General features: G+C 62.8%; 2 protein-coding genes across 2 annotated transcripts in view; both read left to right on the plus strand.

The window, feature by feature from the left end:
- Positions 1-25,464, plus strand: part of CAPN5 (calpain 5) — a 36,068-nt gene extending 10,604 nt beyond the window's left edge. Inside the window, exons 3-12 of the mRNA XM_062196754.1 lie at positions 13,304-13,512; positions 16,094-16,286; positions 17,002-17,195; positions 17,656-17,733; positions 17,921-18,116; positions 18,685-18,807; positions 19,882-20,078; positions 21,368-21,483; positions 21,984-22,120; positions 23,451-25,464. Coding sequence (XP_062052738.1) covers positions 13,304-13,512; positions 16,094-16,286; positions 17,002-17,195; positions 17,656-17,733; positions 17,921-18,116; positions 18,685-18,807; positions 19,882-20,078; positions 21,368-21,483; positions 21,984-22,120; positions 23,451-23,633 — 1,626 coding nt within the window. The 3' untranslated portion in view covers positions 23,634-25,464. The remainder of the gene's footprint in view (positions 1-13,303; positions 13,513-16,093; positions 16,287-17,001; positions 17,196-17,655; positions 17,734-17,920; positions 18,117-18,684; positions 18,808-19,881; positions 20,079-21,367; positions 21,484-21,983; positions 22,121-23,450) is intronic.
- OMP (olfactory marker protein) lies at positions 3,202-3,693 on the plus strand. The gene has a single exon (XM_062198268.1). The coding sequence runs from the start codon at positions 3,202-3,204 to the stop codon at positions 3,691-3,693; it is 492 nt and encodes a 163-aa protein (XP_062054252.1).
- Positions 25,465-25,780: the final 316 nt, after the last annotated feature.

Raw genomic sequence — 25,780 nt, forward strand, 5'->3', positions numbered from 1 at the left:
TCTCTATGGGAACCTAACTTCCTGCCCACAATGTGGTGGTGGGAAGACCTAAGGAGGCAAGAGGGGCATGCCAGGGGCAGTAGTGGCTCTCTGCACACCTCGGAGCCCTCCCAGCTCCCCCCTTTCTTTGTTCTTTTTTAAAGACTGATTTATTTCTTTGAAAAGCAGAGTTACATAAAGAGAGACACACAGAGAGAGATCTTCCATTCTCTGGTTCACTCCCAACAATGACCGCGATTAGGCTGGGCCAGGCCAAACCAGGAGCTTTTTCTGGGTCTCCCATGTGGGTGGCAAGCACCCAAGCACTTGAGCCATCTTCTGCTGCTTTCCCAGCCTCATTAGCAGAGAGCTAATCAGATCAGAATTGGAGCAGCCAGGATTCAAACCGGCTCCCATACGGGATGCTGGCCTCCCAGACAGCGGCTTAATCTGTCTTACTTCTGCCGCCTTTCTCTGTTCTGTGGCAGAGGCCTCCCTCTCCTGTGGGCTCCCTGGTGGGGGGTCCTGGACTTGGCTGGACACTCCCTGAGTCAGGGCAGTGGACTTCAGGTGATCAGATTTGGTGAGCCTGAAATCAGAACGTGGCATTTGCCATCAGGCCTGGCCTGGCTGAAGCCAGACTTGAGGGCCCCTGTGAGCATGCCTGCCCTGGAGCCCGGTACAGCCCTGGGCACAGGGACAGGCCCCTGGCTGGAAGAAAGCATGGCAGTGACCGGAGCCCAGTCGTGTACCTGGTATCGGGGGAGCCAGTGTTGTGCCCGGTAGTGCTGGGGCGGGACCTGGCAGAGGCACAGGGAGGCAGGGCTGGGCCATCTCACTTCTGCCTGACAGTGTCTGGCCCTCTGCTGCCCCGGCCTGGTGTGGGAGCCCACTGTGCTCTGGTCCCATGGCGGTCCGTTCCCTGCTTGCGGACCAAGTGCCACTGGGCCCCGAGCACTGTGGTGGGAACTGGGGACAGAGGATTTGACCAAGTCCCCCATGGTGTATGGCAACCTCAGCTTTCCAGTACCAGAGGCAGCCAGCCTGAAGGTTCCCTGTGGGTTCTTCTGGTCTTTCTCTCTTCCCTTCAGGGTTAAAGAGGTGGCTGTTTGCTGGTCCTGTTTTATTTCATGCACAGTTCTGCAGCCACACACATGGGTTTGGAGCTCGCATGTCTCCTCTGGATTCAGTCCTGCACCTGCCCAGGTAGCTGATGGCTGAGCAGAGGCTGTGGACAGCACTGGGCCCAGCCCGCACCTGCAGCCTCCTGCCTCTCTCCTGGCCCCTTGGCCCCAAGCTGCAGGGCTCGCTCCTCCCCCAGCTCCCCTCCCCTCTTGCCCTGGCTGCTGCTGCCCCTCCCTGCTCTCCTCTCTGTGAGGCCCCAGCCTCCTGCAGGCTGGTTCGCCTTTGCTCTGGCTGAGACGGCACCTGCCCAGCGGTCCCGTGCCCCTGGGTCCCCATGGGGAGAAGCCACATGCCCCTCCCCTACCCCCTTAGGATCTGGGAGTCGGGGGTCTCCTTCCTCCCAGGGGCAGCCTCCAGACCCTGACCTTGCTACGCAGATGCCGGCTCTCTGCAGGTGGTTGGCGCCGCACCCGCAGTCCCCTGCCTGACCCCTGGCACTGGGCCTGGTACCTGCAGTGTCCCAGCTTTTTCCACCCCAACTAGCGCCACTTCCTGGGAATGACCCAGCCCTCCCCCGGCCTGCCAGTGCCTGGCCTGGCCCTCATTCTGTCACCTTCCCTTGCAGCCGCCACGGTCAGCAGCTGCCCCGGCCGCAGCCCAGGTCCAAGGCTGCTTTCTCTGAGGGTCTCAAAGGGTCAGTCTCTCCGACCCCACCACCCCGGGGTCTTGCTTCTCCTCACCCATCCCCAGGTCTCATTTTGGCCTTGGCCACTGCCCACCTTCTTCTGTTGGCCATGGCCTTGGGCCCTGTGGTCCATGACATCAACGGTTCTGTCAGCATGGCTCCCTCGGTCATTCATTTAACCAGGAGTGTTGCTGAGGGTCTCCTGGGCGGCTGCCCCTGTCCTGGGCACTGGCCAAGTAAGGAAGGAGAGAGGACCGTCCCTGTCCCCCCAGGACTTCTGGGTGAGTCGGGGGTGTCACAGACTAAGACGAAGCCCGCAGCCAGACACAGGGCAAACTTGAACGCAGGGGAGGGTGGGAACAACTTCCCACCGTGACCCTCAGCCCGGCCAGCCATTGCCTGTGTGCTCCTCTAGCCACAGGGTGAACGGTTCAGAGGGTCGTACAGTCGGACGTCTCCCTCTGTGTGGTCCTCGCCTCCCCCGCCACACACACTCCTGTTCCTCTGTGTGCTGGATTGTTTGCTAGATTCTTCCTTGGCCTCCATCCCCTTGGGCAACACGGGGGCTCTGTCCAGATGGAGCAGGTGGTGGGGTCACAGTCGCAGCAGAGCCCAATCAGGGCTGGGGGCTGGGGCTTGAGGCAGCACCAGCAGGCAGAGGCATCTGGGGCAGGGACTCTGGGAGCCTCCAGGGAGGCTGTTAGGAATGAGAATTCCCAGGTTCCGTCAGAGACCCGTTCAGTAAGGACTCGGGGAGTCTGTGCTTTAGGTCCTGCAGGTGGTCTCATGTCCAGGAGAACTGTGCATGGAGAGGCGGCGGTGCACGGCGGAGCCCCAGCCGAGGGCGTCTGGGGAAGGTTCCAGGGTATTTGGGAGTTGACCCACAGGCTCAGTGACTGGGTGTGGGGGAGAGGGGGTTGGGGCGTCAGGGGTGGCTCCCGGGTTTGGCGGGGGTCACTTCAGACCTGACGTCAGGCGTGCCTTCTCTGGTCTCTGTTTCCCTCCCCTCCCCCCTCCTTGGAGGAAGGGGGGCTTCTGCCTCTCCTTGCCCCTCACCCCGCCCCCGCCCTGCGTCCTTAAGAAGTGCTCGCTTCCGCACAAACAAGCCGGCGGCTCCCAGCCCGCCCTGGTAGTCAGGGCTGTTGCCACAGCAGTGACGTCAGTGGCCTGGTCCCCAAGGAGCGTCACCCCCTGCTGCCTGCCTGCCTGCAGTGCCCGCATCTCCACTTGTGCCAGCGGTGGTGCGGAGGCAGGCAGGGACTCCCCCTCTGCCCACTCCCCATTTTGAGACCCGGGTGGAAGGGGAGGCGGGGCCCGCTGGGGCGGCCTCTCTTCTCCCGGTGGCCCCCGGGCCCCAGCGCACTCGGCTCCTGGGCGTCGGTGGGAGCAGCAGCAGCAGTGGTGCTCGGACCATGGCGGAGGAGGCGCCGCAGCGGCCGCAGCTGGACATGCCGCTGGTCCTGGACAAGGACCTGACCAGGCAGATGCGGCTGCGCGTGGAGAGCCTGAAGCAGCGCGGGGAGAAGCGGCAGGACGGCGAGAAGCTGCTGCGGCCGGCCGAGTCCGTGTACCGCCTGGACTTCGTGCAGCAGCAGAAGCTGCAGTTCGAGCGCTGGAACGTGGAGCTGGACAAGCCGGGCAAGGTCACCATCACGGGCACCTCGCAGAACTGGACGCCCGACCTCACCAACCTCATGACGCGCCAGCTGCTGGACCCCGCCGCCATCTTCTGGCGCAAGGAGGACTCGGACGCCATGGACTGGAATGAGGCGGACGCCCTGGAGTTCGGGGAGCGCCTGTCGGACCTGGCCAGGATCCGCAAGGTCATGTACTTCCTCATCACCTTCGGCGAGGGCCTGGAGCCCGCCAACCTCAAGGCCTCGGTGGTCTTTAACCAGCTCTGACGGCAGCTGCTTGCCGCTGCCCCTCCTCCCACCTGCCTGCCCCAGCCTCCGCCCGCGTCTCCTTCCTCGCTGCTGTGTCTTAGGGGGCGTTCTTCTAGCAGTTCTGCCCGTCCTCAGCTGGGCCGGGTCCCCTGGGCCCCACGGCCTCCATCCTCTGCTTGCACAGCTCACAGAAGGCTCTGTAGTATAGAAGCTGGACTGGCCCCCACCACCGCCACTGCCGACCCGCTGTAGTTGGTTGAGGTGGGGTCATGGCCCCTTCTTCCTGCCACTCCAGCAGGAAGAGAGAGACTGGCAGAGATCTAGAGAGAGACACCCAAGATCCAGAGAACTCCCCAGCCCAACAGGACAGGGGCAGCGTCCCTAAGGATTCCAGCAAGCAGGTGGTCGCTGCCCTCTGGCACCGTGCCCTTTGCCGAAGCCCACATCCGGTGGTGGACCCAGCCTGAGGACCTGGGAAGGCATTGCTCCTGGCCACAGCCTGACGTGGCCCTACAGTGCCCTAGGGGCCCTCGGCATGTGGGGCAGGATCGCTGGAGGATTGATTGGTCAGGGGGGCGAAGTTGCCCTGGGAAGGGCAGCAGCGTGGAGCCGTGGATTCAGGGGGACCTGTGGGAAGCCGTGTGGAGATTGGCCTGTCTATGGAAGCACGCACAGACTGGGAGCACGCAGCGTCCGTGTGGGCAGAGCGCGGGAGTCCGTGCCTGCCCCGTAGGTTTGGCCCCAGGTGGCCCTCAGAGGGGCTTCCTGAGCCGGGAGTCTGAGCTTCCCACGGAGCGGGATTCAGTACCCAGAAACAGGAAGCTGCGTGGGGGCGTCCAAGGTGTGGTGTCCGCAGGGTCCCCCTGCTGGGCAGCTGGGCTTCTCCTACCCGCTGGTCAGGGCCGGCCAGTGCTCCCTCCTGGCGTCACCTGTGTTGGCATTTCTGGGGCTGCTGTAGTGGTGTTGGGGCAGGAGGGGGAAGGTGTTATGGTGACTGGTGGTCGGCAGCAGCAGTGGCGGGGCAGTGGGACCCTGGCTCCTAAGGCCACTGGGTACAGCCTGGTCATCAGACACATGGGGAAACTGAGGTATGATTATCATCAGGTTCCGGTCTGGCCCTGGGCCTTGTTCCCATTCCCAGAGGGCCCTCCCTGGAGCAAGAGGCCTGTCCTGGGCGCAGCCCTGTGTTCTCTCTCTGGCCAGTGAGAGCCTCGCCCTGGACACCTCCCCTTCTGAGCAGAGCTGTTGGGGGAACTCGGGGCCCGGGAACAAGGCCCGGGAGCAGGAGGCTAGAGCTGTCCCCAGCGGCGTCAGAGCGGGGCGAGCAGGAGTGGGTTGTCACCCCCAGGGCCCTGTGGGTAGAGCTTCTACGCCTGGGGCCTGCTCCAGGATGGGCTTGCCTCCTCTGCCTGGTTACTGGACCTCTCCCTGCAGCCCTGGGGCCTCTTGGGCCAGGCTGCCTGCCCCCTACCCTGCCCCACCGGTTTGAGGGCCTCCGCCGTGCGCGCTGCGTGTCCGCAATAAAGCCTGTGTCCTTGCCTCGGGGGTGCACAGTCTCTCGCACAGTCCTTTAACAACTGGGCCCCCTGCCCCTCGCAGCCCTAGCACCTGCGCTGGGCTGCTCCCACAGCTCCCAGCCCCCTCCCACCAACTAGCCGGACAGCTGCGGTGCTACATGGGTGGGGGCAGCTGCTCTGAGGCCTCTGCCTCTGCCCCCCCTCCCCGGACAGGCTGGCTGTGTCTCCCTCCCCTGCAGGGTGGAGCTGGCAGGGGTACACAAAGCAGGGAGGGGGTGGGTGTCCTCAGGCAGCCCCTGCCCCTCCCAGCCTCTGACTTGCCGCATGTTCAGTCTCCTTCCGGGACCCATCCCCTCTAGCCCCCTGGGACCACTGGACCCGCGACTCCTCCAGAGGGCTCTGGCACTGATGCGGCCACACCTGCCCCACTGGGCCCTTCAGGGCTCTGCGCCCTCAACACAGTGGTCAGGCTCGCTGTGTTTGGACACAGAGGCCCAGGGGCAGGGGCTCTTCCTGAGGCTGAGGATCCTGTCCCCGGATCTCTGGGTGATGAGCCCGCCTGGCTGCACTGTCCCAAGGAGGAAGGGGTGGCCCCCAGCCATCCTGGGCTCTGCCAGTGCGGGAATCAGAAACTGGGAACAGGAATCTCACGTTCAGCACCAGGGACCCGCAGAATGTTGAATACCCAAGAGGCGCCATGCCCACCTCGCCCAGCCTAGGCAACAGGAGACCCGCTGCAGCCCTGGCCGCGCTGTCCTCTGGGTCCCAAGCAGAAGTCAGCACCCCTCCCTCCCGTGTCTCAGCGTCTCACACACTTCACACAGGCACACGCTCGCACCCAGGTCCTGAGCGGTTCCAGGCCCTGGCTGCTGACCTCCCCCATCCCCCCAGCCCTCTCTGTCGCCATGAAGCCGGGCAGGGTCTGCTGCTGCCCCCAGGGGCCCTGTGGGCGCTACTGTGTGGTGGATGGCTACTGAGGGATCACGTCCCTGGGGTGTGAGGGAGGCCTTAAACCCTCTGTAGCCCTCGCCCCACTGCCGGGCCAGCCATAGAGGAGCCTCAGCAGCCGCCGAGGGGGCCCACATTGAGATTCTCCTTTCTCTTCTCTGGGAGGGGTCTGCGCCGTCCTGTACCAGGGGTTCTCCCCACTTGGGAGCTGGGCCAGGCCCTGCGCTGGGCACTGGGAGGAGACAGACTTGGCCCCACCCCATGGACCTCCTTTCCATGAGTGGGGAGGCAGGGGGTAGGGCGGCCTCCCCACCCCGCACCTGCCTTCAGGGAGGCCCCAGCAAGGGGACAGGTGCAGGAGGGGGCCCTACTGTGTTACTGGGTGTCTGGCGCTCGTGGTGGATCTCTGCTGGCCGGTGGGAGGAGGAGGAGTCTGCGAGGGTCAGCAGGGCCCCTGCAGGGCGGGCCTGCTGCGGTCTGCACACACACGCCGGGCCAGCTGATCGCCACGCTCTCCTCGGCGCGGCCTGGTCCACTCACACCCTTCCGTTTCCCCAGGCTGCAGATCCTTTTCATGTGTCAGCGTTTCCACGAGCACCCTCTGAGAGATGAGGACTCGTTTCACGGGCTAACAACCAAGGGCAGGCGTTAGGCCTCGTGGTCAAGTTGCCGGCTCCCAAATCGGGGTGGGTTCCCTTCCTGGCCCCAACTTCCTGCCAGAGCAGACCCTGGGAGGCCGGCGTCTGTAACTGGGTCCCTGCCTTGCATGGGAGAGACCAGGATTGAGTCCGGAACTCCCATCTGGGCCGGGGAGGGAGTCAGTGGGTGGGACTGCTCTTCTCACTCTCATTCTCACTCTCGCTCTTGCTCTCTCTGCCTCTTTGCTTCTCAAATAAAAATTCTTTTAAGTAATAAAAACCGCAATAGCAGTGTCCCACCGAGGTATTTTTAGAGTACTTCTCTGACATGACCGAATCCGCAGGACAAGTTCCGGTTTCCAGTCTGTGCTCTACATAAGTATGTTGTACAATTTGTTTATTTGAATGCGACCGAAACAAAAACCTAGCATTCAATTGCTTACTTCCCCTTTCACTGTTCTTTTTTTGGCATGACTGTTTCATAGATGTCACCTATGAGTGTACTTCAAAAACATTCATGGAAAATGAAATTAAGAGAGAAGTGTGGTGGGCCAGCGGGGGGCGGCAGCGCAGAGCAATGCGGGGCCGCTTGCGTGTGGAAGCCCGCGGGCAGCGACCGCCGGGCCTGGCACTCCAAGCTGCCTGGACAGATGTGCGGTGGCTTGTCCTAGCCAAGGGCTCCAGCCTGCCTTCTCAGAATCCTCAGGTTGTTGGGCTCTGCTCCGGGGCTGCGCCTCAGCCCCCTCTCGGGTCTCGGGGTCGGGCGTTCGAAACCCATACCCGCTTCAGGCCCCCATGCTCCTGGCGCGCAGCTGCCCCCCCCCAAAAAAAAAAGAGAGAGAGAGAGAGAGAAGTGTATTTACTTTTATTGTTAAAGATTTATTTATTTGGGGCCAGTGCTGTGGTGCAGCTGGTTAAACTGCTGCCTGCAGCACCAGCATCCCACATGGGTGCAGTTGGAGCCCTGGCTGCTCCACTTCCAATCCAGCTCCCTACTGATGCACCTGGGAAAAGCAGTGTGGAAGATGGCCCAAGTGCATGGAGCCCTGTGGAAGACTGGATGAGATTCCTGGCTCCTGGCTTTAGCCAAGCCCTACCCCGGCTGTTGCGGCCATTTGGGGACTGAACCAGTGGATGGAAGATCTCTCTTTCTTTGTCTCTTTCTGTTTTTCTCCCTTCATAACTCTTTCAAATAAATAAGTCTTAAATTTTTTTGAGGTGTGGGCATTTAGCGCAGTAATTAAGATGCCATTGGGGCTGCCTGTGCCCCAGATCAGAGTGCCTGCAGGCAAGTCCCTGCGCCACTTCTCCAGCTTCCTGCTAACGCAAACCCTGGGAGGCAGCGGCTGATGGCTCAAGCAGTAGGGTCCCTGGAACCCACATGCGTGACCCCACGGAGTTCCTGGCTCCTGGCTTTGGCCTGGTCCAGCCTTGGCTGTTGCAGGCATTTAGGGAATGAACCAGTGGATGAAAAATCTCTGCTTCTGTCTGTCAGTCTGCTTTGGAAGTAAAATAACAATGAATAAGAAATAAAACAGTGTATTTTAAATTCACACTTACAGGGACTTTTCCAAAACTTCATGGAAATTTGTATTATGAAAAAACTGCATGGATGTCAAGAGTTTTTTGGACTAAAATAAGCTTATCTTTTTTTTTTAAAAAGATTTATTTATTTATTTGAGATATAGAGTTACAGAGAGAGGTCTTCCATCCACTGGTTCACTCCCCAAATGGCCACAACAGCTGGAACTGGGCCAGACCGAAGCACATGGGTGCAGGGGCCCGAGCACTTGGCCATCTTCTACTGATGCCCTAGCAGAGAGCTGGACCGGAAGTGGAGCAGCCGGGACTCGAACCAGTGCCCGTGTGGGATGCTGGCACTGCAGGTGGCAGCTTTACCCGCTATGCCACAGCACTGCCCCCTAAGCTTATCTTTTAATTCCATTTTTCATGAACTCTCTGAAGCCCTTGTCTGGGGTCTCCTCCTGATGCTGGAAGCCGGTGGCCGCCGCCGCTGGCTCCCATGGCTGCGGAGGGGTGACAGGCTCGGCTCCCGGGTCCTCCTCCGGCGTTGGCTGCAGTTCTCTTCCAGAGGGGGCCTGGCCTTGGTCGCACTGGGCTGCCCCTTGCTGTGGCGTGTGCAGCACTGGCAGGATCAGTGGTGGGTCCTTACCTTCGTTTTCTGGTTTCTAAAAATTGAGTCGGCTCTCCCTTGTCCTCCGGAGGTCTCTGTGGTCCGTGTATGTGAGCCCAGCGCTGCGCTTTGGGGGGCTTTCATCCCGCACAGTCGCTGTCCGTGCCCAGCCCGGTCCCAGGAGACGTTGGTGGCCTCCTGATCCCTGGCACGGCCCCTGTGCTGGGGGCTCGCATTCAGGGTGCGTGCCTGTGAGCTGCCTGCTTAGACTCCGTCCTCCCAGCTACGCAGTCCCTGCTGGCTGCCGAGGGGCAGAGGGCAGAGGGCTGACCGGCTGACCCAGGGCCCATCACATGCCAAGTCCAAGGGCAGGGATTCCGGAGGGGAACTGAAGGCCCGCCGGGAGCTCTGGCTCTGGCTCCCCAGGCCCTGGGGCCTCATCAGCTGCTCTTTGAGGCACAGAAGACTCTGGGACAAGCCCCGAGTTGGGCTAATGATCCCCTTGGGTCCCTGCAGTGCCTCCCAGCAGGCCCCCCCCCCCCCCACACACACACACTGTGTGGAAGCCGCAGGCCAGGCCCGGGTTCTTGGTTTAGGACTCCCCGTTGCACTGTGCCTTTGGGTAACTCCTTGCTTCTCTCTGAACAGCTATCTGTCCTGAGAGCTCAGTGGGGAGAGGGCGGGGCTGGCCTGGGAGTGTCTCTCAGAAAGGACATAGAGGTGACTGAGGGAGGTGAGAGGGGAGGAGGTGAGGAGGTGAGGAGGTGAGGAGGTGAGGAGGGAGCAGGCCTGGGCCCCCGCCAGGCTCAGAAGCCCTGGGTTTGAGTCCTGCCTCCCTCACCTGTACTGGAGACAACCGTCTGCTGGCGACTTCCTGTGGCGTCGCCCTGGAACTTGTGCTGAGGGGTGACGGTGAGCAGCCTGGCCCCACGCCTGGTGCCCTGGGACTTGTGCTGAGGGGTGACGGTGAGCAGCCTGGCCCCACGCCTGATGCCCTGGGACTTGTGCTGAGGGGTGACGGTGAGCAGCCTGGCCCCACGCCTGATGCCCTGGGACTTGTGCTGAGGGGTGACGGTGAGCAGCCTGGCCCCACGCCTGATGCCCTGGGACTTGCGCTGAGGGGTGACGGTGAGCAGCCTGGCCCCACGCCTGGTGCCCTGGGACTTGCGCTGAGGGGTGACAGTGAGCAGCCTGGCCCCACGCCTGATGCCCTGGGACTTGTGCGGAGGGGTGACAGTGAGCAGCCTGGCCCCACGCCTGGTGCCCTGGGACTTGTGCGGAGGGGTGACAGTGAGCAGCCTGGCCCCACGCCTGGTGCCCTGGGACTTGTGCTGAGGGGTGACAGTGAGCAGCCTGGCCCCACGCCTGGTGCCCTGGGACTTGTGCTGAGGGGTGACAGTGAGCAGCCTGGCCCCACGCCTGATGCCCTGGGACTTGTGCGGAGGGGTGACAGTGAGCAGCCTGGCCCCACGCCTGGTGCCCTGGGACTTGTGCGGAGGGGTGACAGTGAGCAGCCTGGCCCCACGCCTGGTGCCCTGGGACTTGTGCGGAGGGGTGACAGTGAGCAGCCTGGCCCCACGCCTGGTGCCCTGGGACTTGTGCTGAGGGGTGACGGTGAGCAGCCTGGCCCCACGCCTGATGCCCTGGGACTTGTGCGGAGGGGTGACGGTGAGCAGCCTGGCCCCACGCCTGATGCCCTGGGACTTGCGCTGAGGGGTGACGGTGAGCAGCCTGGCCCCACGCCTGGTGCCCTGGGACTTGTGCGGAGGGGTGACAGTGAGCAGCCTGGCCCCACGCCTGGTGCCCTGGGACTTGTGCGGAGGGGTGACAGTGAGCAGCCTGGCCCCACGCCTGGTGCCCTGGGACTTGTGCTGAGGGGTGACAGTGAGCAGCCTGGCCCCACGCCTGGTGCCCTGGGACTTGTGCTGAGGGGTGACAGTGAGCAGCCTGGCCCCACGCCTGATGCCCTGGGACTTGTGCGGAGGGGTGACAGTGAGCAGCCTGGCCCCACGCCTGGTGCCCTGGGACTTGTGCGGAGGGGTGACAGTGAGCAGCCTGGCCCCACGCCTGGTGCCCTGGGACTTGTGCGGAGGGGTGACAGTGAGCAGCCTGGCCCCACGCCTGATGCCCTGGGACTTGTGCGGAGGGGTGACAGTGAGCAGCCTGGCCCCACGCCTGGTGCCCTGGGACTTGTGCGGAGGGGTGACAGTGAGCAGCCTGGCCCCACGCCTGGTGCCCTGGGACTTGTGCGGAGGGGTGACAGTGAGCAGCCTGGCCCCACGCCTGATGCCCTGGGACTTGTGCGGAGGGGTGACAGTGAGCAGCCTGGCCCCACGCCTGGTGCCCTGGGACTTGTGCGGAGGGGTGACAGTGAGCAGCCTGGCCCCACGCCTGGTGCCCTGGGACTTGTGCGGAGGGGTGACGGTGAGCAGCCTGGCCCCACGCCTGGTGCCCTGGGACTTGTGCGGAGGGGTGACGGTGAGCAGCCTGGCCCCACGCCTGGTGCCCTGGGACTTGTGCGGAGGGGTGACGGTGAGCAGCCTGGCCCCACGCCTGGTGCCCTGGGACTTGTGCTGAGGGGTGATGGTGAGCAGCCTGGCCCCACGCCTGATGCCCTGGGACTTGTGCTGAGGGGTGACAGTGAGCAGCCTGGCCCCACGCCTGGTGCCCTGGGACTTGTGCGGAGGGGTGACAGTGAGCAGCCTGGCCCCACGCCTGATGCCCTGGGACTTGTGCGGAGGGGTGACAGTGAGCAGCCTGGCCCCATGCCTGGTGCCCTGGAACTTGTGCGGAGGGGTGACAGTGAGCAGCCTGGCCCCACGCCTGGTGCCCTGGGACTTGTGCGGAGGGGTGACAGTGAGCAGCCTGGCCCCACGCCTGATGCCCTGGGACTTGTGCTGAGGGGTGATGGTGAGCAGCCTGGCCCCATGCCTGGCACCCAGAAGGCTCTGCTGGTGGCAGAGCCACCTCTTGCTGCTCTGGGCATCTTCATTTCCTGGGTCTCAAATGTCCTGCCAGGGAGCATCTCCCTTTGCCAGCCTGCAGGGCAGAGCGGGGTGGGGCGGGGGGCAACTTGGCCAAAGGCAAGGCGTCGTGGGTGTCCTAGGGCAGCTTCTGGCCCCTGGGCACTCACCTGACTGGCAGAGTAAGGGGTTTTCACTCCCCCATGCACCTGCATGCCCACAGCGTCCCTGTGTGTCCTCATCCGCCGGGGGCTGCCCTCTGCCAGCTCTCAGGGCCGCTGGGGGGCCTCTGCCGCTCCTTTCCCCCCACAGCCCCATGTGCACCTGTGCTGGCCTCAGCGCTTGGCCCCAGTGCCTGCCTGTCCTGCCAGACTGGAGCCTCGTGCGGCCAGGGAGAGTCTGGTTCCTCCATTCTTCCGTGCCCATTGCACACAGCTCCTCCCGCCCTGGCTGTGAGTCCTGGACAAGCCAGAGAGCATGTGAACGTGGGGTTCTCCAGCTGTGGGACCCTGCACACATTCCCTTCCCTCTCTGAGCCTGGCTCAGTACATCATAGAGATGTGTGTGGAGTAGTCACTCAGCCAGTGTGCTCACTGAGCCCACCTGTGGACCAGGGGCCAGGTGTGTAGCAGTGGCCACTGTGGCCCTGGCCTCAGAGAACTGGTGTCCCAGTGAGAGGTTCAGACTTGAGCACAGTGTCCCACAGTTATTTAATTATAGCTAATAAAAGTAAGCATCTCAGATAAGAAGTACCTGGGGCTGTGGGATGGATGGATAGGGATCCTAGCCTAGTCTGAAGAGTCAGGGAGGCCTTCCTGGAGGAGGAGGTTGGACACAAGAGGGCAAATGGATATCAGCTGGGTATGAGTAGGAGGAGGAAGAGAAGGTGTAGAGCCAGGGTGGGGGCCACTGCGGGGGGGGTGCAGTGTGGCTGGGGAGGTGGGCAGAGCATGGGGTGGGGTGGGGTTGAGCACAGCAGGGGTGGGTCTTACTTTCAAGAGAATTGATAGCATCAGGGGGGTCACCTCTGTGTGGGGCGAGGGCAGGTGTAGCTGCAAGGGCTGTCACGGGGTCCCTGGCCCAGGAGATGTGTCTGAGCCAGGGTGATGCCAATGAGGGCAGGAGCCGGATCCCAGAGCAGTGCTGGGGTTGGCATGGGCCTGACTGGGTGGAGAAAGGGGGAGAAAGCCGGCATGGCTGCCAGCTTGGGCAGCCTGGGTGGCCACAGGTGAGTGGGGGCAGGGTACAAGGAGAGGCCTAGGGGGAGAGGGGAGGCCAGAGGGGATTAACGGGAGGAGCCTAAGGGAGCTCCACCCCCTGCGGGCCCCCAGGTGGGAAGGGTTTAGCCGGCTGAGGCCCACACTGGTTGACGACAGTGAACTTGCCCCTCTGCACCTGCCCCATCCTGGTCGCTCTGTCTCCATGCAGGTCATCCCGGACTGGAAGGAGCAGGAATGGGACCCTGAGAAGCCAGACGCCTACGCGGGCATCTTCCACTTCCACTTCTGGCGCTTTGGCGAGTGGGTGGACGTGGTCATCGATGACCGGCTGCCCACTGTCAACAACCAACTCATCTACTGCCACTCCAACTCCCGCCGCGAGTTCTGGTGCGCGCTGGTGGAGAAGGCCTATGCCAAGTAGGTGCCCGCCGCCACAGGGGCTCCGGAAAGCACGGTGGGGAGCAGGGCCAGCTCCTCCTGTCCTGCTGCGGTGGAGGCTTGGCCCCGGTGCGGTGGGGAAGGGTCTCTCGTCTCACAGAGGAGGCGCTGAGGCCAGGCAAGTTCCCTGCGGGTAGCCAGGGCAGGGCCCGCACTCGGATCCTGGCAAAGACCCCAGGCTGCTGGGCCCTCCCTGAGGCGGGGCTGCGTGTGGAGGGTGGGCCAGTGCCTGCCTTCCCCGCCCTCTGCCCCGCACCCGGCCTCTCTGTCTGCCCACCCAGCCCTCCTCCTGCCGAGTGTCAGGCCTGGGTCCCTGCCTGCAGCGCAGAGCCAGGCACAGGACGGGCCCAAGGGGAGGTGCCGAGCAGCCGAGGAGGGGGAGGGTGGAGGTCGGGGCACGGAGGTTCCGGGATAGCCCCACTGGCCCTGCTGGCTCTCCTCCCGGGCCCCTGGTCAGTCTCCTTGGAAAATGTGGGGAGTTGGGATGGGGGCGGGGAGAGAATGAGAGAGAGAGAGAGAGAGAGAGAAAGAGAGAGAGAGAGAGAGAGAGGAAAAACAAATATTCCCAACATCACAAACAGGAAAACTGCATTGGCAGGTTCTGTGCTTACTCCTCAGACAGCAAAGCCTGCCCCCTGGTGGCCACTGAGCCTGCGCCCCCCAGGAGCTCTGACCGTGGCCTTGCTTTGTGTACACAGGCCACGTGTTTCTCCTGTCGGCCATGTGTTGAGTCTACAGTTGGGTGGCATTTGAGTCACGATGCTGTGTGACATCACTACCCTCGATGCCTGAACCCTTTTCAGCATTCCCAGCAGTGCCTGCCCTGCACCCCGCCGGGCCTGGGGAAGCGCCCTGGGCTCTGGGAGTTTGCCCGCGCTGTAGCGTCTGCTTCTGCCCCGCAGTGAGCTGTCTCCGTGACGTCCATTCATGCTGCTGTGCGTGGGAGCACGTGGTTACCCACCCGGCCATGGATGGGCACGGGTTGTCAGAGTGCGGCCACATACAGGAGTCTGTAGACATCATTCTGTTCTTTTGAATAGTGCTTAGGAGTGAAGCTAGGGTCAGTTCTGTTCAACTTTTAACGTTTTTTTTTAAAGATTTATTTATTTGAAAGGCAGAGTTGCAGGCAGAGAGGGAAAGAGAGAGAGATCTTCCATCCTCTGGTTCACTTCCCAAGTGACCACAGTGGCCAGGGCTGGGCCAGACCAAAGCCAGGAGTCTGGAGCCCCATCTGGGTCTCCTATGGCTCAGCACTTGATGCTCCAGGAGGCGTCAGCAGGGAGCCGAGGCAGGGTCTCGAACCCTGGCACTCCGACATGGGATGTGAGCCTGCCAAGCAGGTCACCAAACCCCACTACACCAAACCCCCTCCTGTTTAATTGAGAAACTGCCAGTTTTCCACACTGGCTGGACCATTCTGTGCTTGCTTGTTTTGCTACATTAATTTAATTTTTAAAGTGGTTAATTCTTTTCTTTAGACAGAGAGAACTCTTCCATCCTCTAGTTCACTCCTCAAATGTTCGTGACAGCCAGGGCTGGGCCAAGCCAAAACCAGGAGCCCAGAGTCCATCTGGGCCTCCCCCATGTGTGGCAGGGACGCAGCTGCAGGAGCTACCACCTGCTGCCTGCCAGGGTGCACATTAACAGGAAGATGCCCTGAAGGTGAAGGAGCTGGGACTTGAACCAGGAACTCCCATGTGGGATGCAGGCATCCCAAGCGGTGTCTTAACTCCTGTGCCAAGTGCCAGCCCCATTTATTTATTTTTGCTGTAGTTAAAGAGTTTATTTATTTGAAAGGCAGAGTTACAGACAGAGAGAGGGAGAGATAGAGAGAGTGATCTTCCATCTGCTGGTTCACTCCCCAAATGTTTGCAACAGCCAGAGCTGGGCCAATCCAAAGCCAAGAGCCAGGAGCCTCTTCCCAGTCTCTCATGTGGGTACAGGGGCCCAAGGAGTTGGGCCACCTTCCACTGCTTTCCCAGGCCATAACAGAGAGCTGGATCAGAAGTAGAGCAGTCGGGACTTGAACCAGCGCCGATACAGGATGTTGACGCTATAGGCAGCAGCTTAACCCACTATGCCACAGCACCAGCCCCTTAAGTGGCTTTTGGTTTACAAGGTCAGCGGAATTGGAGTGCAACAGTGTTCTTTGTTCAGTGTAACAAGAATCTCTAGCTGGTCCCTGTGGCAGGAATTCCTTCCATGGTGTGGCTGCAGCGTTAGCTTTCAAAGGAGTTTCCTGTCTGATTAGGTTGTCTCTGATTTTCCACCACTATAAACCCTGTTGCCTACCCAGAATTAGCACAGCAAGATACCTGAGCTTCTGACTCCTTGGAAAAGAGTGGCTACATGTTTGCACAGCTGATTTTTAAAGATGGAGCTGCTGAGGCTCAGGGGGACTTGAGCCACTGAATGCCGTGGCTGGGTGGTGTTGGGCTGGGAGTGGCCTGGGTTCCGCTGTGGCCTGCTGGGCGACCACTGCAGTTTGCATGACCTCTCTGGGTTTCAGAGCTCTGGCTGGGGAGCTTGATCAGGGCATTCTCTCCACGTTGCTTCCCAGGCTGGCGGGCTGCTACCAGGCGCTGGATGGGGGCAACACGGCGGACGCACTGGTGGACTTCACGGGTGGCGTTTCGGAGCCCATTGACCTGATGGAGGGGGACTTCGCCAACGACGAGGCCAAGAGGAACCAACTCTTCGAGCGCATGTTAAAGGTGCACACCCGGGGAGGCCTCATCAGCGCCTCCATCAAGGTGAGGATGCCAGGTGGGCCTCCCCTCCTCCTGCCCTGCCTGGGACGCAAGGTGCCAGGTCCCAGGCTGGTTCATACTGCAGACCCTCAGCCTTGCACGCTGTAGCCACACCCCAGCTTCTGACTGTGGTGGGCGTCTCAGGCTCCCTCACACACCGTGGGAGGCTCCAGAAGCTCAGGGCAGGTGGGAGACAGGGGGAGCCCCACAGTGAGCCGGCCTGGGGCCAGGTGCTCCAAGAAGCTCATCTGATCTCACCTGCGGCTCATGATTTGGCTGCAAAAGTGGGGGCTCAGGGATGGCAGGATTTGAATCCAGGTTTACCTGACCTTTAGGTTGCTGATAAACAGGCTGTAGAAAAGAAACAAGCCCTGGTCGGCGGCATCCACTGATGTCTGTGGTGTGAAGACTCACCGGGGTTGGTTTCTAGCTGCCGGTGTTTTCAAAAACCCACTCTCAAAAGTCCTGAATGTTTAACGATCAGCTGAGCCAGTGCGAGTCAGCTCCTGCATGCCTTGGAGCTGACCCCATTGCTGTCCCTGTGAGGGTCTGTGCAGACCTGTGGACACAGTACAGCCCCATCACAGCCTCCAAGGTCGTGTGGGGGCTGCAGTTCCCGCCCCATCCTGTAGGGGGTGCTGCAGTCTCCTGGCTCTGGCTCCGGCCCCCGAGTCCCACCTGCCTTTTGCCTCTCTCGAGTGGCTGTGTCCTCCTGCAGGCGGTGACAGCTGCAGACATGGAGGCCCGCCTGGCGTGCGGCCTGGTGAAGGGCCACGCATACGCTGTCACCGATGTGCGCAAGGTGCGCCTGGGCCACGGCCTGCTGGCCTTCTTCAAGTCAGAGAAGCTGGACATGATCCGCCTGCGCAACCCCTGGGGCGAGCGGGAGTGGAACGGGCCCTGGAGCGACACGTGAGGCCCGGGCACAGGGAGGAGGGCTGGGCCTTCCAGGGGCTGGGGCGGGTGATGCTGGGAAGGCAGAAGAAGGGAGGCTTCCTTAGGATGGTGCGGGGTGATGGATTCGGCATGGGCAAAGGCCGGGCGGGCGAGCTGGCCTGCTGGGACTTGGGGACCAGGCTGTCAGGTGGCCAGGGGAGGCCCCCAGCAGGGAGGGAGAGGGGATGACAGTGTGGCCCATGGCCCTAGTGAAGGAGCCGCCCCCACCCAGGGCCATGCCCTGAGCCCCGCCTGCCGCTGTTCTCTGGGTCTCCTGGGCTAGCATAGGGGCAGTGGGAGGGGCGGCAGGGCCTCTCAGGGGCCCCAGCCATGCGCTCAAGGGAGGACTGGCACTGAACTGCACCCCGTTGCACTGGTTCCAGTGAGACCCCACCTCTCATTCTGCCCCCTCTCCCCGCCCTCCCTCATACCCCAGCTCCGAGGAGTGGCAGAAAGTGAGCAAGAGTGAGCGGGAGAAGATGGGTGTGACCGTGCAGGATGACGGCGAGTTCTGGTCAGTGTGCTGGCCTGGCCGGGGGTGGGGGTGGGGGTGGGGGCAGTCAGCGGCAGCTACTCGCCCTGTGGCGCGCAGGAGCCGCGCCCTCTCTCCGAGCCTCTCCTCATCTCCTGTGAGCTGGGCAGGAAGGGGCCCCTACGTCCCCTGCGTCCCCACAGCCCACTGTGGCACCTCCCATGCCCAGGATGACCTTCGAGGACGTGTGCCGGTACTTCACCGACATCATCAAGTGCCGCGTGCTCAACACCTCCTATCTGAGCATCCACAAGACGTGGGAGGAGGCCCGGCTGCGGGGCGCCTGGACCCGGCACGAGGACCCGAGGCAGAACCGCAGCGGCGGCTGCATCAACCACAAGGACACCTTCTTCCAGAACCCGCAGGTGGGCCCCCGGCGGACCCCCGCCCTGCCAGGCACTCCTCGTGCCCTTGGGCGCATCCTGGGCCTCAGGGTGCCCGTCTGTCCAGGGGGGGTTAGATGGGCTTGCTGGACCTGTCCTGGGGGGGGGGTGGTCCTACAGCCCCAGCCTCTCACTCTGACCTGCGAGGGTAAAAATGACAAAACCGCAGCTCGGAGGGACTGATAGTGACAGTCGTGCCCAGAGTCTCGGGGAAGGGACTCAGACCTCTCACTCCCACTCAAGCTCCTGGTGAATTTGGCCAGGCGGGGCTCCCGGCATGACCTGCGGCAGCTACTCCAACCTCAGGCTCATGGCGAGCCTTTGTTGGGCCCCGGCCGCGTGCCAGCATCTTCCTCCCACTCCCAGCCTTGCTGCACGGCCCGGGGTCAGCGCCTCCAGGCCTGTGTGGCGGGGGAGGGGCCGAGGCGTAGAGGGGTCACGTGCCTGCGCCACGCATGCGCTCCCCGTGGCTGCCGGCGGGGGCTGGCGAGCCCGCCTCGGCGTGGTCCCACGGCCGTGTCTGTGTGTGTTTCCTCGGCCACGCCTGCAGTACCTCTTTGATGTCAAGAAGCCGGAAGACGAAGTGCTGATCTGCATCCAGCAGCGGCCCAAGCGGTCCACCCGCCGGGAGGGCAAGGGCGAGAACCTGGCCATCGGCTTCGACATCTACAAGGTGAGGCCCGCCGGAGCCGGAGCCGGAGCCGGGCCGGAGCCGGAGCCGGGCCGAGAGCTCGGAGGGCGAGGCCGCCGAGCCGGGCCGAGCGCTCTCGGACACCAGGCTGCCGTGGGGACGGCGTGGCTGGGCCCGGCTTCCGAGGGGAGTGCTCAGCCCAGTTTCTTCCTTGCTGAGACCCGCAGCCTGGGGCTGTTTGGTGGAAGAGCAAGGGGAGGGTTGGTGGTGGTTGGGGCTCGCTGTGGGCGGGCCTGGGGGCAGCTGGGCCCCCGGCTGCTCCGCCCTCCACAGCTGCCGGATCTCTGTGTCAGGGCTTTGCTGGGCAGGCCGGGCAGCCTCACCCCCGCCTCTCCCCCTGAGCCCTTCCCCAGGGGGTGATGCCCCGTGAATGGTGCCCTTGGGCACGGTGCGGCCCCCCGGGCTTGTCAGACCGCGGGCACCTGATGAAAGCACGGGGGTAGGCCAGCACTCGGTCCACACGGGCCCCTGGGGGTCTGCCCTGGCAAGGCGTTCCCGTCACCGAGCTGGTGCGTTCATTGTGTGCCGACGTGGTGGGACACTGTTGCTACATTGCGGTGTCTGAGCCCACTGACCAGATGACAGCAGGTCACGGCACCTGTCTGGAGGATTGTCTGGTACACCCTGGCAGCTGGCGGGTCCCTTCAGCACGTGGCTGTGACCCTGGACAGCTTTTATGGAGCTCAAACTCCAGACTGCGCAATCGCGCTTTGAAAGAATCTGATGTAGTTTCTTCGGCTGTGGCCACAGGGTTGCGGAACCATCACCACGGTGCATTGTAGCTAATCTCCACACCCCCTAGCCCTGCACCACACGCCATCTCCTTTCTTCCAGCCATCAGCACCCAGCCCCCAGCCCCACCAGCCCCCTGCCCCCTTAGCCCTAGGCAACCGCCAGTCAGTCTCCTGCCCCCATAGTGTCTGCTCTGGGCATTTCATCTAAATGGGTTCCATGCCCCTTCCCCCGTGTGGGGCTGTGGGTGGCTCAGGGCTGGGTGGGGCGGAGTGGCCGTGCCCCCGGTGGCGGAGGCGTGGCCCAGCCCTGGCCTGCCCGCAGGTGGAGGAGAACCGCCAGTACCGCATGCACAGCCTGCAGCACAAGGCGGCCAGCTCCATCTACATCAACTCGCGCAGCGTCTTCCTGCGCACCGAGCAGCCCGAAGGCCGCTACGTCATCATCCCCACCACCTTCGAGCCAGGCCACACTGGCGAGTTCCTGCTCCGAGTCTTCACCGATGTACCTGCCAACTGCAGGTACGCGGGGGGCTCAGGCCCAGGGGTCCATACTGGGTTGACTGCGGTCTGCAGCCCAACATGCTTGCTTCTGCGTAAGGCGTGGTGCCCAGGCATCCGGCTGCCCGGTCCTGCCACCAGGGCTGTCTCGTCCTCTCGCTTGCCCGGCTCCCGTGGTCACAGCTGGAAACAGCTCCCCCCATGCAGTGTGCTTCCTGGCATACAAAGGCTTTCGCTCGTCTCCTTGGAGCTCCCTGCGCCCCTGAGCAGGAGGCCTGACAGAGGAACATAGGTTAGAGGGGTGTCCAAGGCCAAGTGAGTGGGGAATCGGGCAAGGCCTCCCAGCCTGCCTGATCCCAGGGTCCTGGGGTCTTGTCACCATAATCCCCTGCCCCCCTGGGGGCTGCCTCTGGGCCCAGTGGACTTTGAAAAGCAACCCCATCCCTGCCAAGTACAGTCCTGTTGGTCCCACACTGCCCTGCTCACCTTGGGGTGCAGCCCAGACTCCGTGTCTCCACGTCCCAGCCCTGGGAGGCCGTTTGTGGCGCGACCGATGGCCCTGGGTCTGCCAGCCCAGGCTCTGCCACTTTGTGCTGTGTGGGCAAGGCCCTTTCCGCCCAGTGGGCCAAGCCATCCTGATCTGTAGAATGGGCATAAGCATGTTCCCCTGGCTCCCAGGGTCTTTGAGGATTAGCAGTAATATGAGCAATAGCCCAGCGAGGGCCCGGCACATAGTAGGTGCTCCGTTCATGGCTTTTCCCTTGGGGGGCGCTGCAGCCCCCTGGGATAGGGGGAGGGAAGGGGAAGCCCAGGTGGTCCAGGATGCCTGGGGCTTTTGCTCAGGACTCAAATGAAACAACAGAGCACTGCTTCCCTCTCGTCCACTTTAGTTTTTTGAAGGGAGGAGACTGGTGGATTTCTTTCTTTATTTTTGTTTCTTTGAAAGGCAGAGAGGCAGCCAGACCTCTCCCATCCGCTGGTTCACTCCCCAAATGCCTGCAATAGCTGGGCTGGACCAGGCCAGAGCCAGGAACCAGGAGCCCCATCGGGGTCTCCGACATGGGTGGCAGGGGCCCAAGCAGTTGTCCGTCACCTGGTGCCTCCCAGGGTGCTCATTAGCAGGAGCTGGAAGGGAGGGTGGGGCCGGGACACGAACCCGAGAGCTCTGACATGGATTGTGGGTGTTCAGGCTGTGTCTTAACCACCGGACCAAATGCCCACCCCACCCTCCCACTTCCTGCACCCCCTCTTCTCCTCCTGTCTTCCTGGAGCCACCCCTCATTCTACCTCTCTCCCCTGCCCCATTTTAGGGAGCTGCGCCTGGACGAGCCCCCCCACACCTGCTGGAGCTCCCTTTGTGGCTACCCTCAGCAGGTGACCCAGGTACATGTCCTGGGGGCTGCAGGCCTCAAGGACTCCCCGACAGGTGAGCTCCCTCAGGGCAAGCCCCCCAGCCCTCCTGCTGATTGCCCCCAGACTTCTGCCCACCAGTGCAGACCCCGGCCCCCAGAGCTGTCCTGCTGTCACTCAGCAAAGCAGCAAACCTTCCCTGATGCCTACTGTGGGCCCAGCTGTGCCTAGGTGGTGCCTGGCACAGAGGGAGGAAGGGGTATACCTCGTGCTGTCAGGAGTTTCCAGTGTGCTGGGGCAGTGAGGCACAGGAACAGCAGCTGGGGAGAGGCTCGGGAAGGCTCCCTGGAGGAGGTGGCCGTTTCCTGGGCCAAGGAGGTGTTAGGGTATAAAGCCTGGGAAAAGGGGTAGGAGAGAAGGGTGCTCGGGGCAGAGGAAGCCACACGGGTGAAGGCCTGGAGGCCGGTCTGCCTGTCTGGGAGCTGTGCAGCTCTCAGATGAACCAGGCTCCAGTCTGCCTTCATAGGCCCCCCCACAGCCCCCGGCCTCAGTCCCTGTCCCATGCCTTCTCTCCAGGGGCCAACTCCTACGTGATCATCAAGTGCGAGGGGGAAGCAGTGCGCTCGGCCGTGCAGAGGGGCACCTCAGCTCCCGAGTACAACGTCAAGGGCGTCTTCTACCGCAAGAAGCCAGGCCAGCCTGTCACTGTCCAGGTGAGCCTGCCCTGCACAGGGCCCCTGGGCCCGTGTGCTGCGAGCTCGCTCAGAGCGCGGGGCCCCACAGGAAAGCGCCCTTGACTGCGCCCTTGACTGTGTCCTAGGTCGGGTTCTGGTTCTTAGTGTGTCCCCGACCCTCAGTGTGGCCTTGGTGCCACCCCTGGCACACCCGAGCCCTCTAGGCAGACCCAGTAGGTCAGCTGGTGTGACCGCGGCCCAGCAGGCTCGGCTTCCTGGCTGCGCGCAGAGAGCGTTTCCATGGCCCTCACCCCGCGCCTCGGAGCTGCCCCTCCAGCTCCCCTCCGGGCAGAGATTGGGACGGTCTGGGTCACGGTGGCTGACTTAGGGGTCTCGAGCCGTGATCTTGGACATGCGCTTCCTTCTGCTCTCAGCGAAGGTGGCCAGGGTACGAGGATTCTGAGCTCATTAGCAGGACGCCATCTGTCCCCCGGGCCCAGGGCAGTGTCTCTGTGGGAGAGAAACCTGCTGTAAACAAACACCCGGGACCCTGGGGAGCCACTGTGGATTTTCCACGTTTTCTTAACCCTGGGCCCCACTGGGTCGAACCACAGACCCATAGGTATCAGGCCCCTAGGGGCAGTTGATCCAACCATCACGTTCAAGATGGGGAAGGGGCCGGTGTTGGGGCGCAGTGGGTTACGCCACCGCTTGTGTTGCCACCTCCCATATCAGAGCACGGATTGAGTCCTGGCTACTCTGCTCCCTGCTAATGCAGCTGGGGAGGCTCAAGTACTTGGGCCCCTGCCACCCACTGGGAGACCCAAATGGAGTTCCTGGCTCCTGCCTTCAGCCTGGCCCAGCATTTAAGAGAGTTGTGGGCATTTCGGGAGTGAACCAGTAGATGGAAGGTCTCTCGCTCTCCTTCTCTCTCACTCTCCCTTTTGAATAAATACATATATGTATATTTAAAAATAATGAAGATGGGAAAACCACAGGGTGGGCCTTGTGGTTCAGCAGGCTAAGCCGCTGCTTGGGATGGCTGCAGATGTGGGGTCGGAAGCCGAGCAGCCAGGACTCACGCCATTGCTGCATTGTGGGACTATGGGACGCTGGCATCACAGGCCGTGGCTCTATCCCTTATGCCCCAACACCAGCCCCTGGGAGGAAGCTTGGATGCCTGGGGAGCCTGACGCCTTGCCCAGGGTTCGTGGCAAAGCAGGTGGTGCAGGGATCTTAGCCCACAGCTGGGCTTTGCACTGCAGCAAGTGGGCTCAAGGCCCTGCTGCTCCTGACAGCACCCCCCCCCCCCATACATGCGCATCCCTAGTCTTGGGGAAGGCCCTGCCAGACTCCTGTCTCCTCGCAGATCTGGAACCACCGAGTGCTGAAGGATGAGTTCCTGGGCCAAGTGCAGCTGAAGGCCGACCCCAACGACCTGCAGGCCCTGCACACACTCCACCTGCGGGACCGCAGCAGCCGGCAGCCCAGCGACCTGCCGGGCACTGTGGCCGTGCGCGTCCTCAGCAGTGCCTCCCTCACGGCTGTCTGATGCCTGCCCACCTGCCCGGCCCCAGCAGCTCTCACCACCACCTGCATGTCCCTGCCAGGCCGAGACCACCTGGGAGCCAGACACTGGGGTCCTTTGCCCACTGTTGCACTGGCCTGCTGTGTGCCCTTGGGACGTCTCTGCCTGTCTCTGAGCCTCATGTCCCAAGGGCCCCAAAGCACTCCCTTCTCACATGGGAGTCTTGCCCGAGATTTAAATCAGCCCTTCCCAGCCCACCTGCCACCACTGCTACGGGACAGCGCTTACCGTTGAAGACATTTTCCTAGGGCCTGCAGTCCGCCGAGGAGCGCCAAGATGTCACTTGTTTACACACCAACTGCCACATTCCCAAGCCCGTCCTCGCCTCGCTGGGCCTGGGCCTACCCTGTCTCCCTCACCCCCTTCTCTCCCGGCTCCTGCTGGGCTCCTGCTCAGGCGGGGCTCTGGGAGATGTGCAGGTGGCCTTTGCTGATTCTCTGGCCTTGGCCCCGTGGCCATCATCCACTTGTTCACTCAAACAGAGATTTGCCAAATGAAGGTAGCCTGGGGTGGCCGGTGCAGGCCATGCGGGGTCAGACCACCCTTGGCTGTGGCAGGAGATGGGTAGCCGTCACCTGGCCAGGGACCCCTGCACCAACATTCCCCCAGAACGCAGCCGAGAAGGGCACGGTGCCCTCCCTGCTGCCCGGGCCAAAGTGTTTTAGTCCTCAAGCTTTCTGTTGTTTCCTGTGGGAGAAAGTCTCCCTCTCACCCAGGGCTTCTCAGAGGCAAGCTGCGAGCCAGGAGCCCTCTGCTCTTCTCCTGGCACGATTTTGGCTGCATGTGGGGAGGGCTGGAGAAGTGGGCCCTTCCCAGAGGGGCCGTGGCCCTGGCGAGGGGGCGAGGTTTGCAGCAGGCGCTCTGGTAGCCGGCACCCACCGTGTTCTAGAAGCCTCTGGCTGAGCTTCGGTGCCGGGACGCCCTCCCTGCCTCCGCGGGGCCCTGCTTGGGCCTCCAGGCCAGGTGTAGCCACAGAACGAGTGTGGCGGCTTCAAGAACGGGAATTCCTCTGGGCACCTGAGTCTCCAGCTCCAGATTCCACGGCGTGTTCACTCTGCCTCCTCACCCACAGCCGCCTGGACCCTGGCTCCCTCAGCCACAGCAGAGGCCAGGGACAGAAACAGGAGGAGGACGAGAGGATCCCTTCCCAAAGCTGCGACCCCCCACCCCCCGGCCCGAGGACCTGGGCCTGGGGCCAGGACTGTGCACGTGACCAGGAGCGAATCACTGAAACCTCCCGTGCCTGCGTCCCCGACGCCTGCGCTGTCAGCCCTGCTGTCGCCGAGTGCCGGACAAGAGCAGTGCAGCGCCCTCCATGCTCCCTGCACACCCGTGGAACCCCCACTTCCCGATGTCTGAAATTAGGCGGGGGCTGGTAAACGCTGCTTGGCCAGCCTGGGCCAGATCAGCCAACACGTGCTGCCTTGCTCAGCCACGCCCCCTGGTACGTGCAGGCAGTGGGGGGATGCCAGGACCAAGTAGCAGATGGGCTTCAGCCCGGGGGCTGGCTGCTGCCTCACACCCCAGCAGAAAAGAACTGGTACTGCAGCCCTGCTCTCACTTCCGGCCCCTCGAGGTGGGCCAGGCTGGCTCCTGGCTGTGCAGGGACCTGGGGACCCGGAAGGTGAGGGTCGAGAGTGGGTGGGGAGAGAATTGCTTCATGCACTCGGGGTCCCCACGTGCAAATGGGTGTTGCCTGCAGCCTTCGCCACGCAGGCCCAGGCTTCAGCCCTGAAGGCCCACATGGGATGGGGGAGAGGGGTCTGATCTGATCTAACAATAAATGGTACCACAGTCTCAGAAAGGCCTGCTTGTGTCCGCCCGCCTCTCTGGGGGAGGGGCAGTGGAAGACCATCTCCCCAGCCTGAGGATCTGGCCTCTGGTCAGAAGGACTTGGCAGTCGCAACCGAGGCTGGCCCCAGCTGCCATGCCTCGAGTCTGAACCGAGATTCCCGGAGTCGCTCTGTCGGACCTGCCGCTGACCATCACACCTGCATGAGGTGGGCCCGACGGGCTGGCTGGTCCCCGCCCTGAGTAGCCTCCCAGCTGGTGGGGATGGCCAGTTACAGATGCTGGTCAGGACAAATGCGGGGCCCCTCTAGGGCTTGTTA

The sequence above is a fragment of the Lepus europaeus genome, chromosome 7, assembly GCF_033115175.1.
Source record: "Lepus europaeus isolate LE1 chromosome 7, mLepTim1.pri, whole genome shotgun sequence".
Classification (NCBI taxonomy): domain Eukaryota; kingdom Metazoa; phylum Chordata; class Mammalia; order Lagomorpha; family Leporidae; genus Lepus; species Lepus europaeus.

Bases quoted from the DNA above. Each gene is read 5' to 3' on its own strand.
- OMP (XM_062198268.1), top strand. From the start codon at position 3,202: ATGGCGGAGGAGGCGCCGCAGCGGCCGCAGCTGGACATGCCGCTGGTC.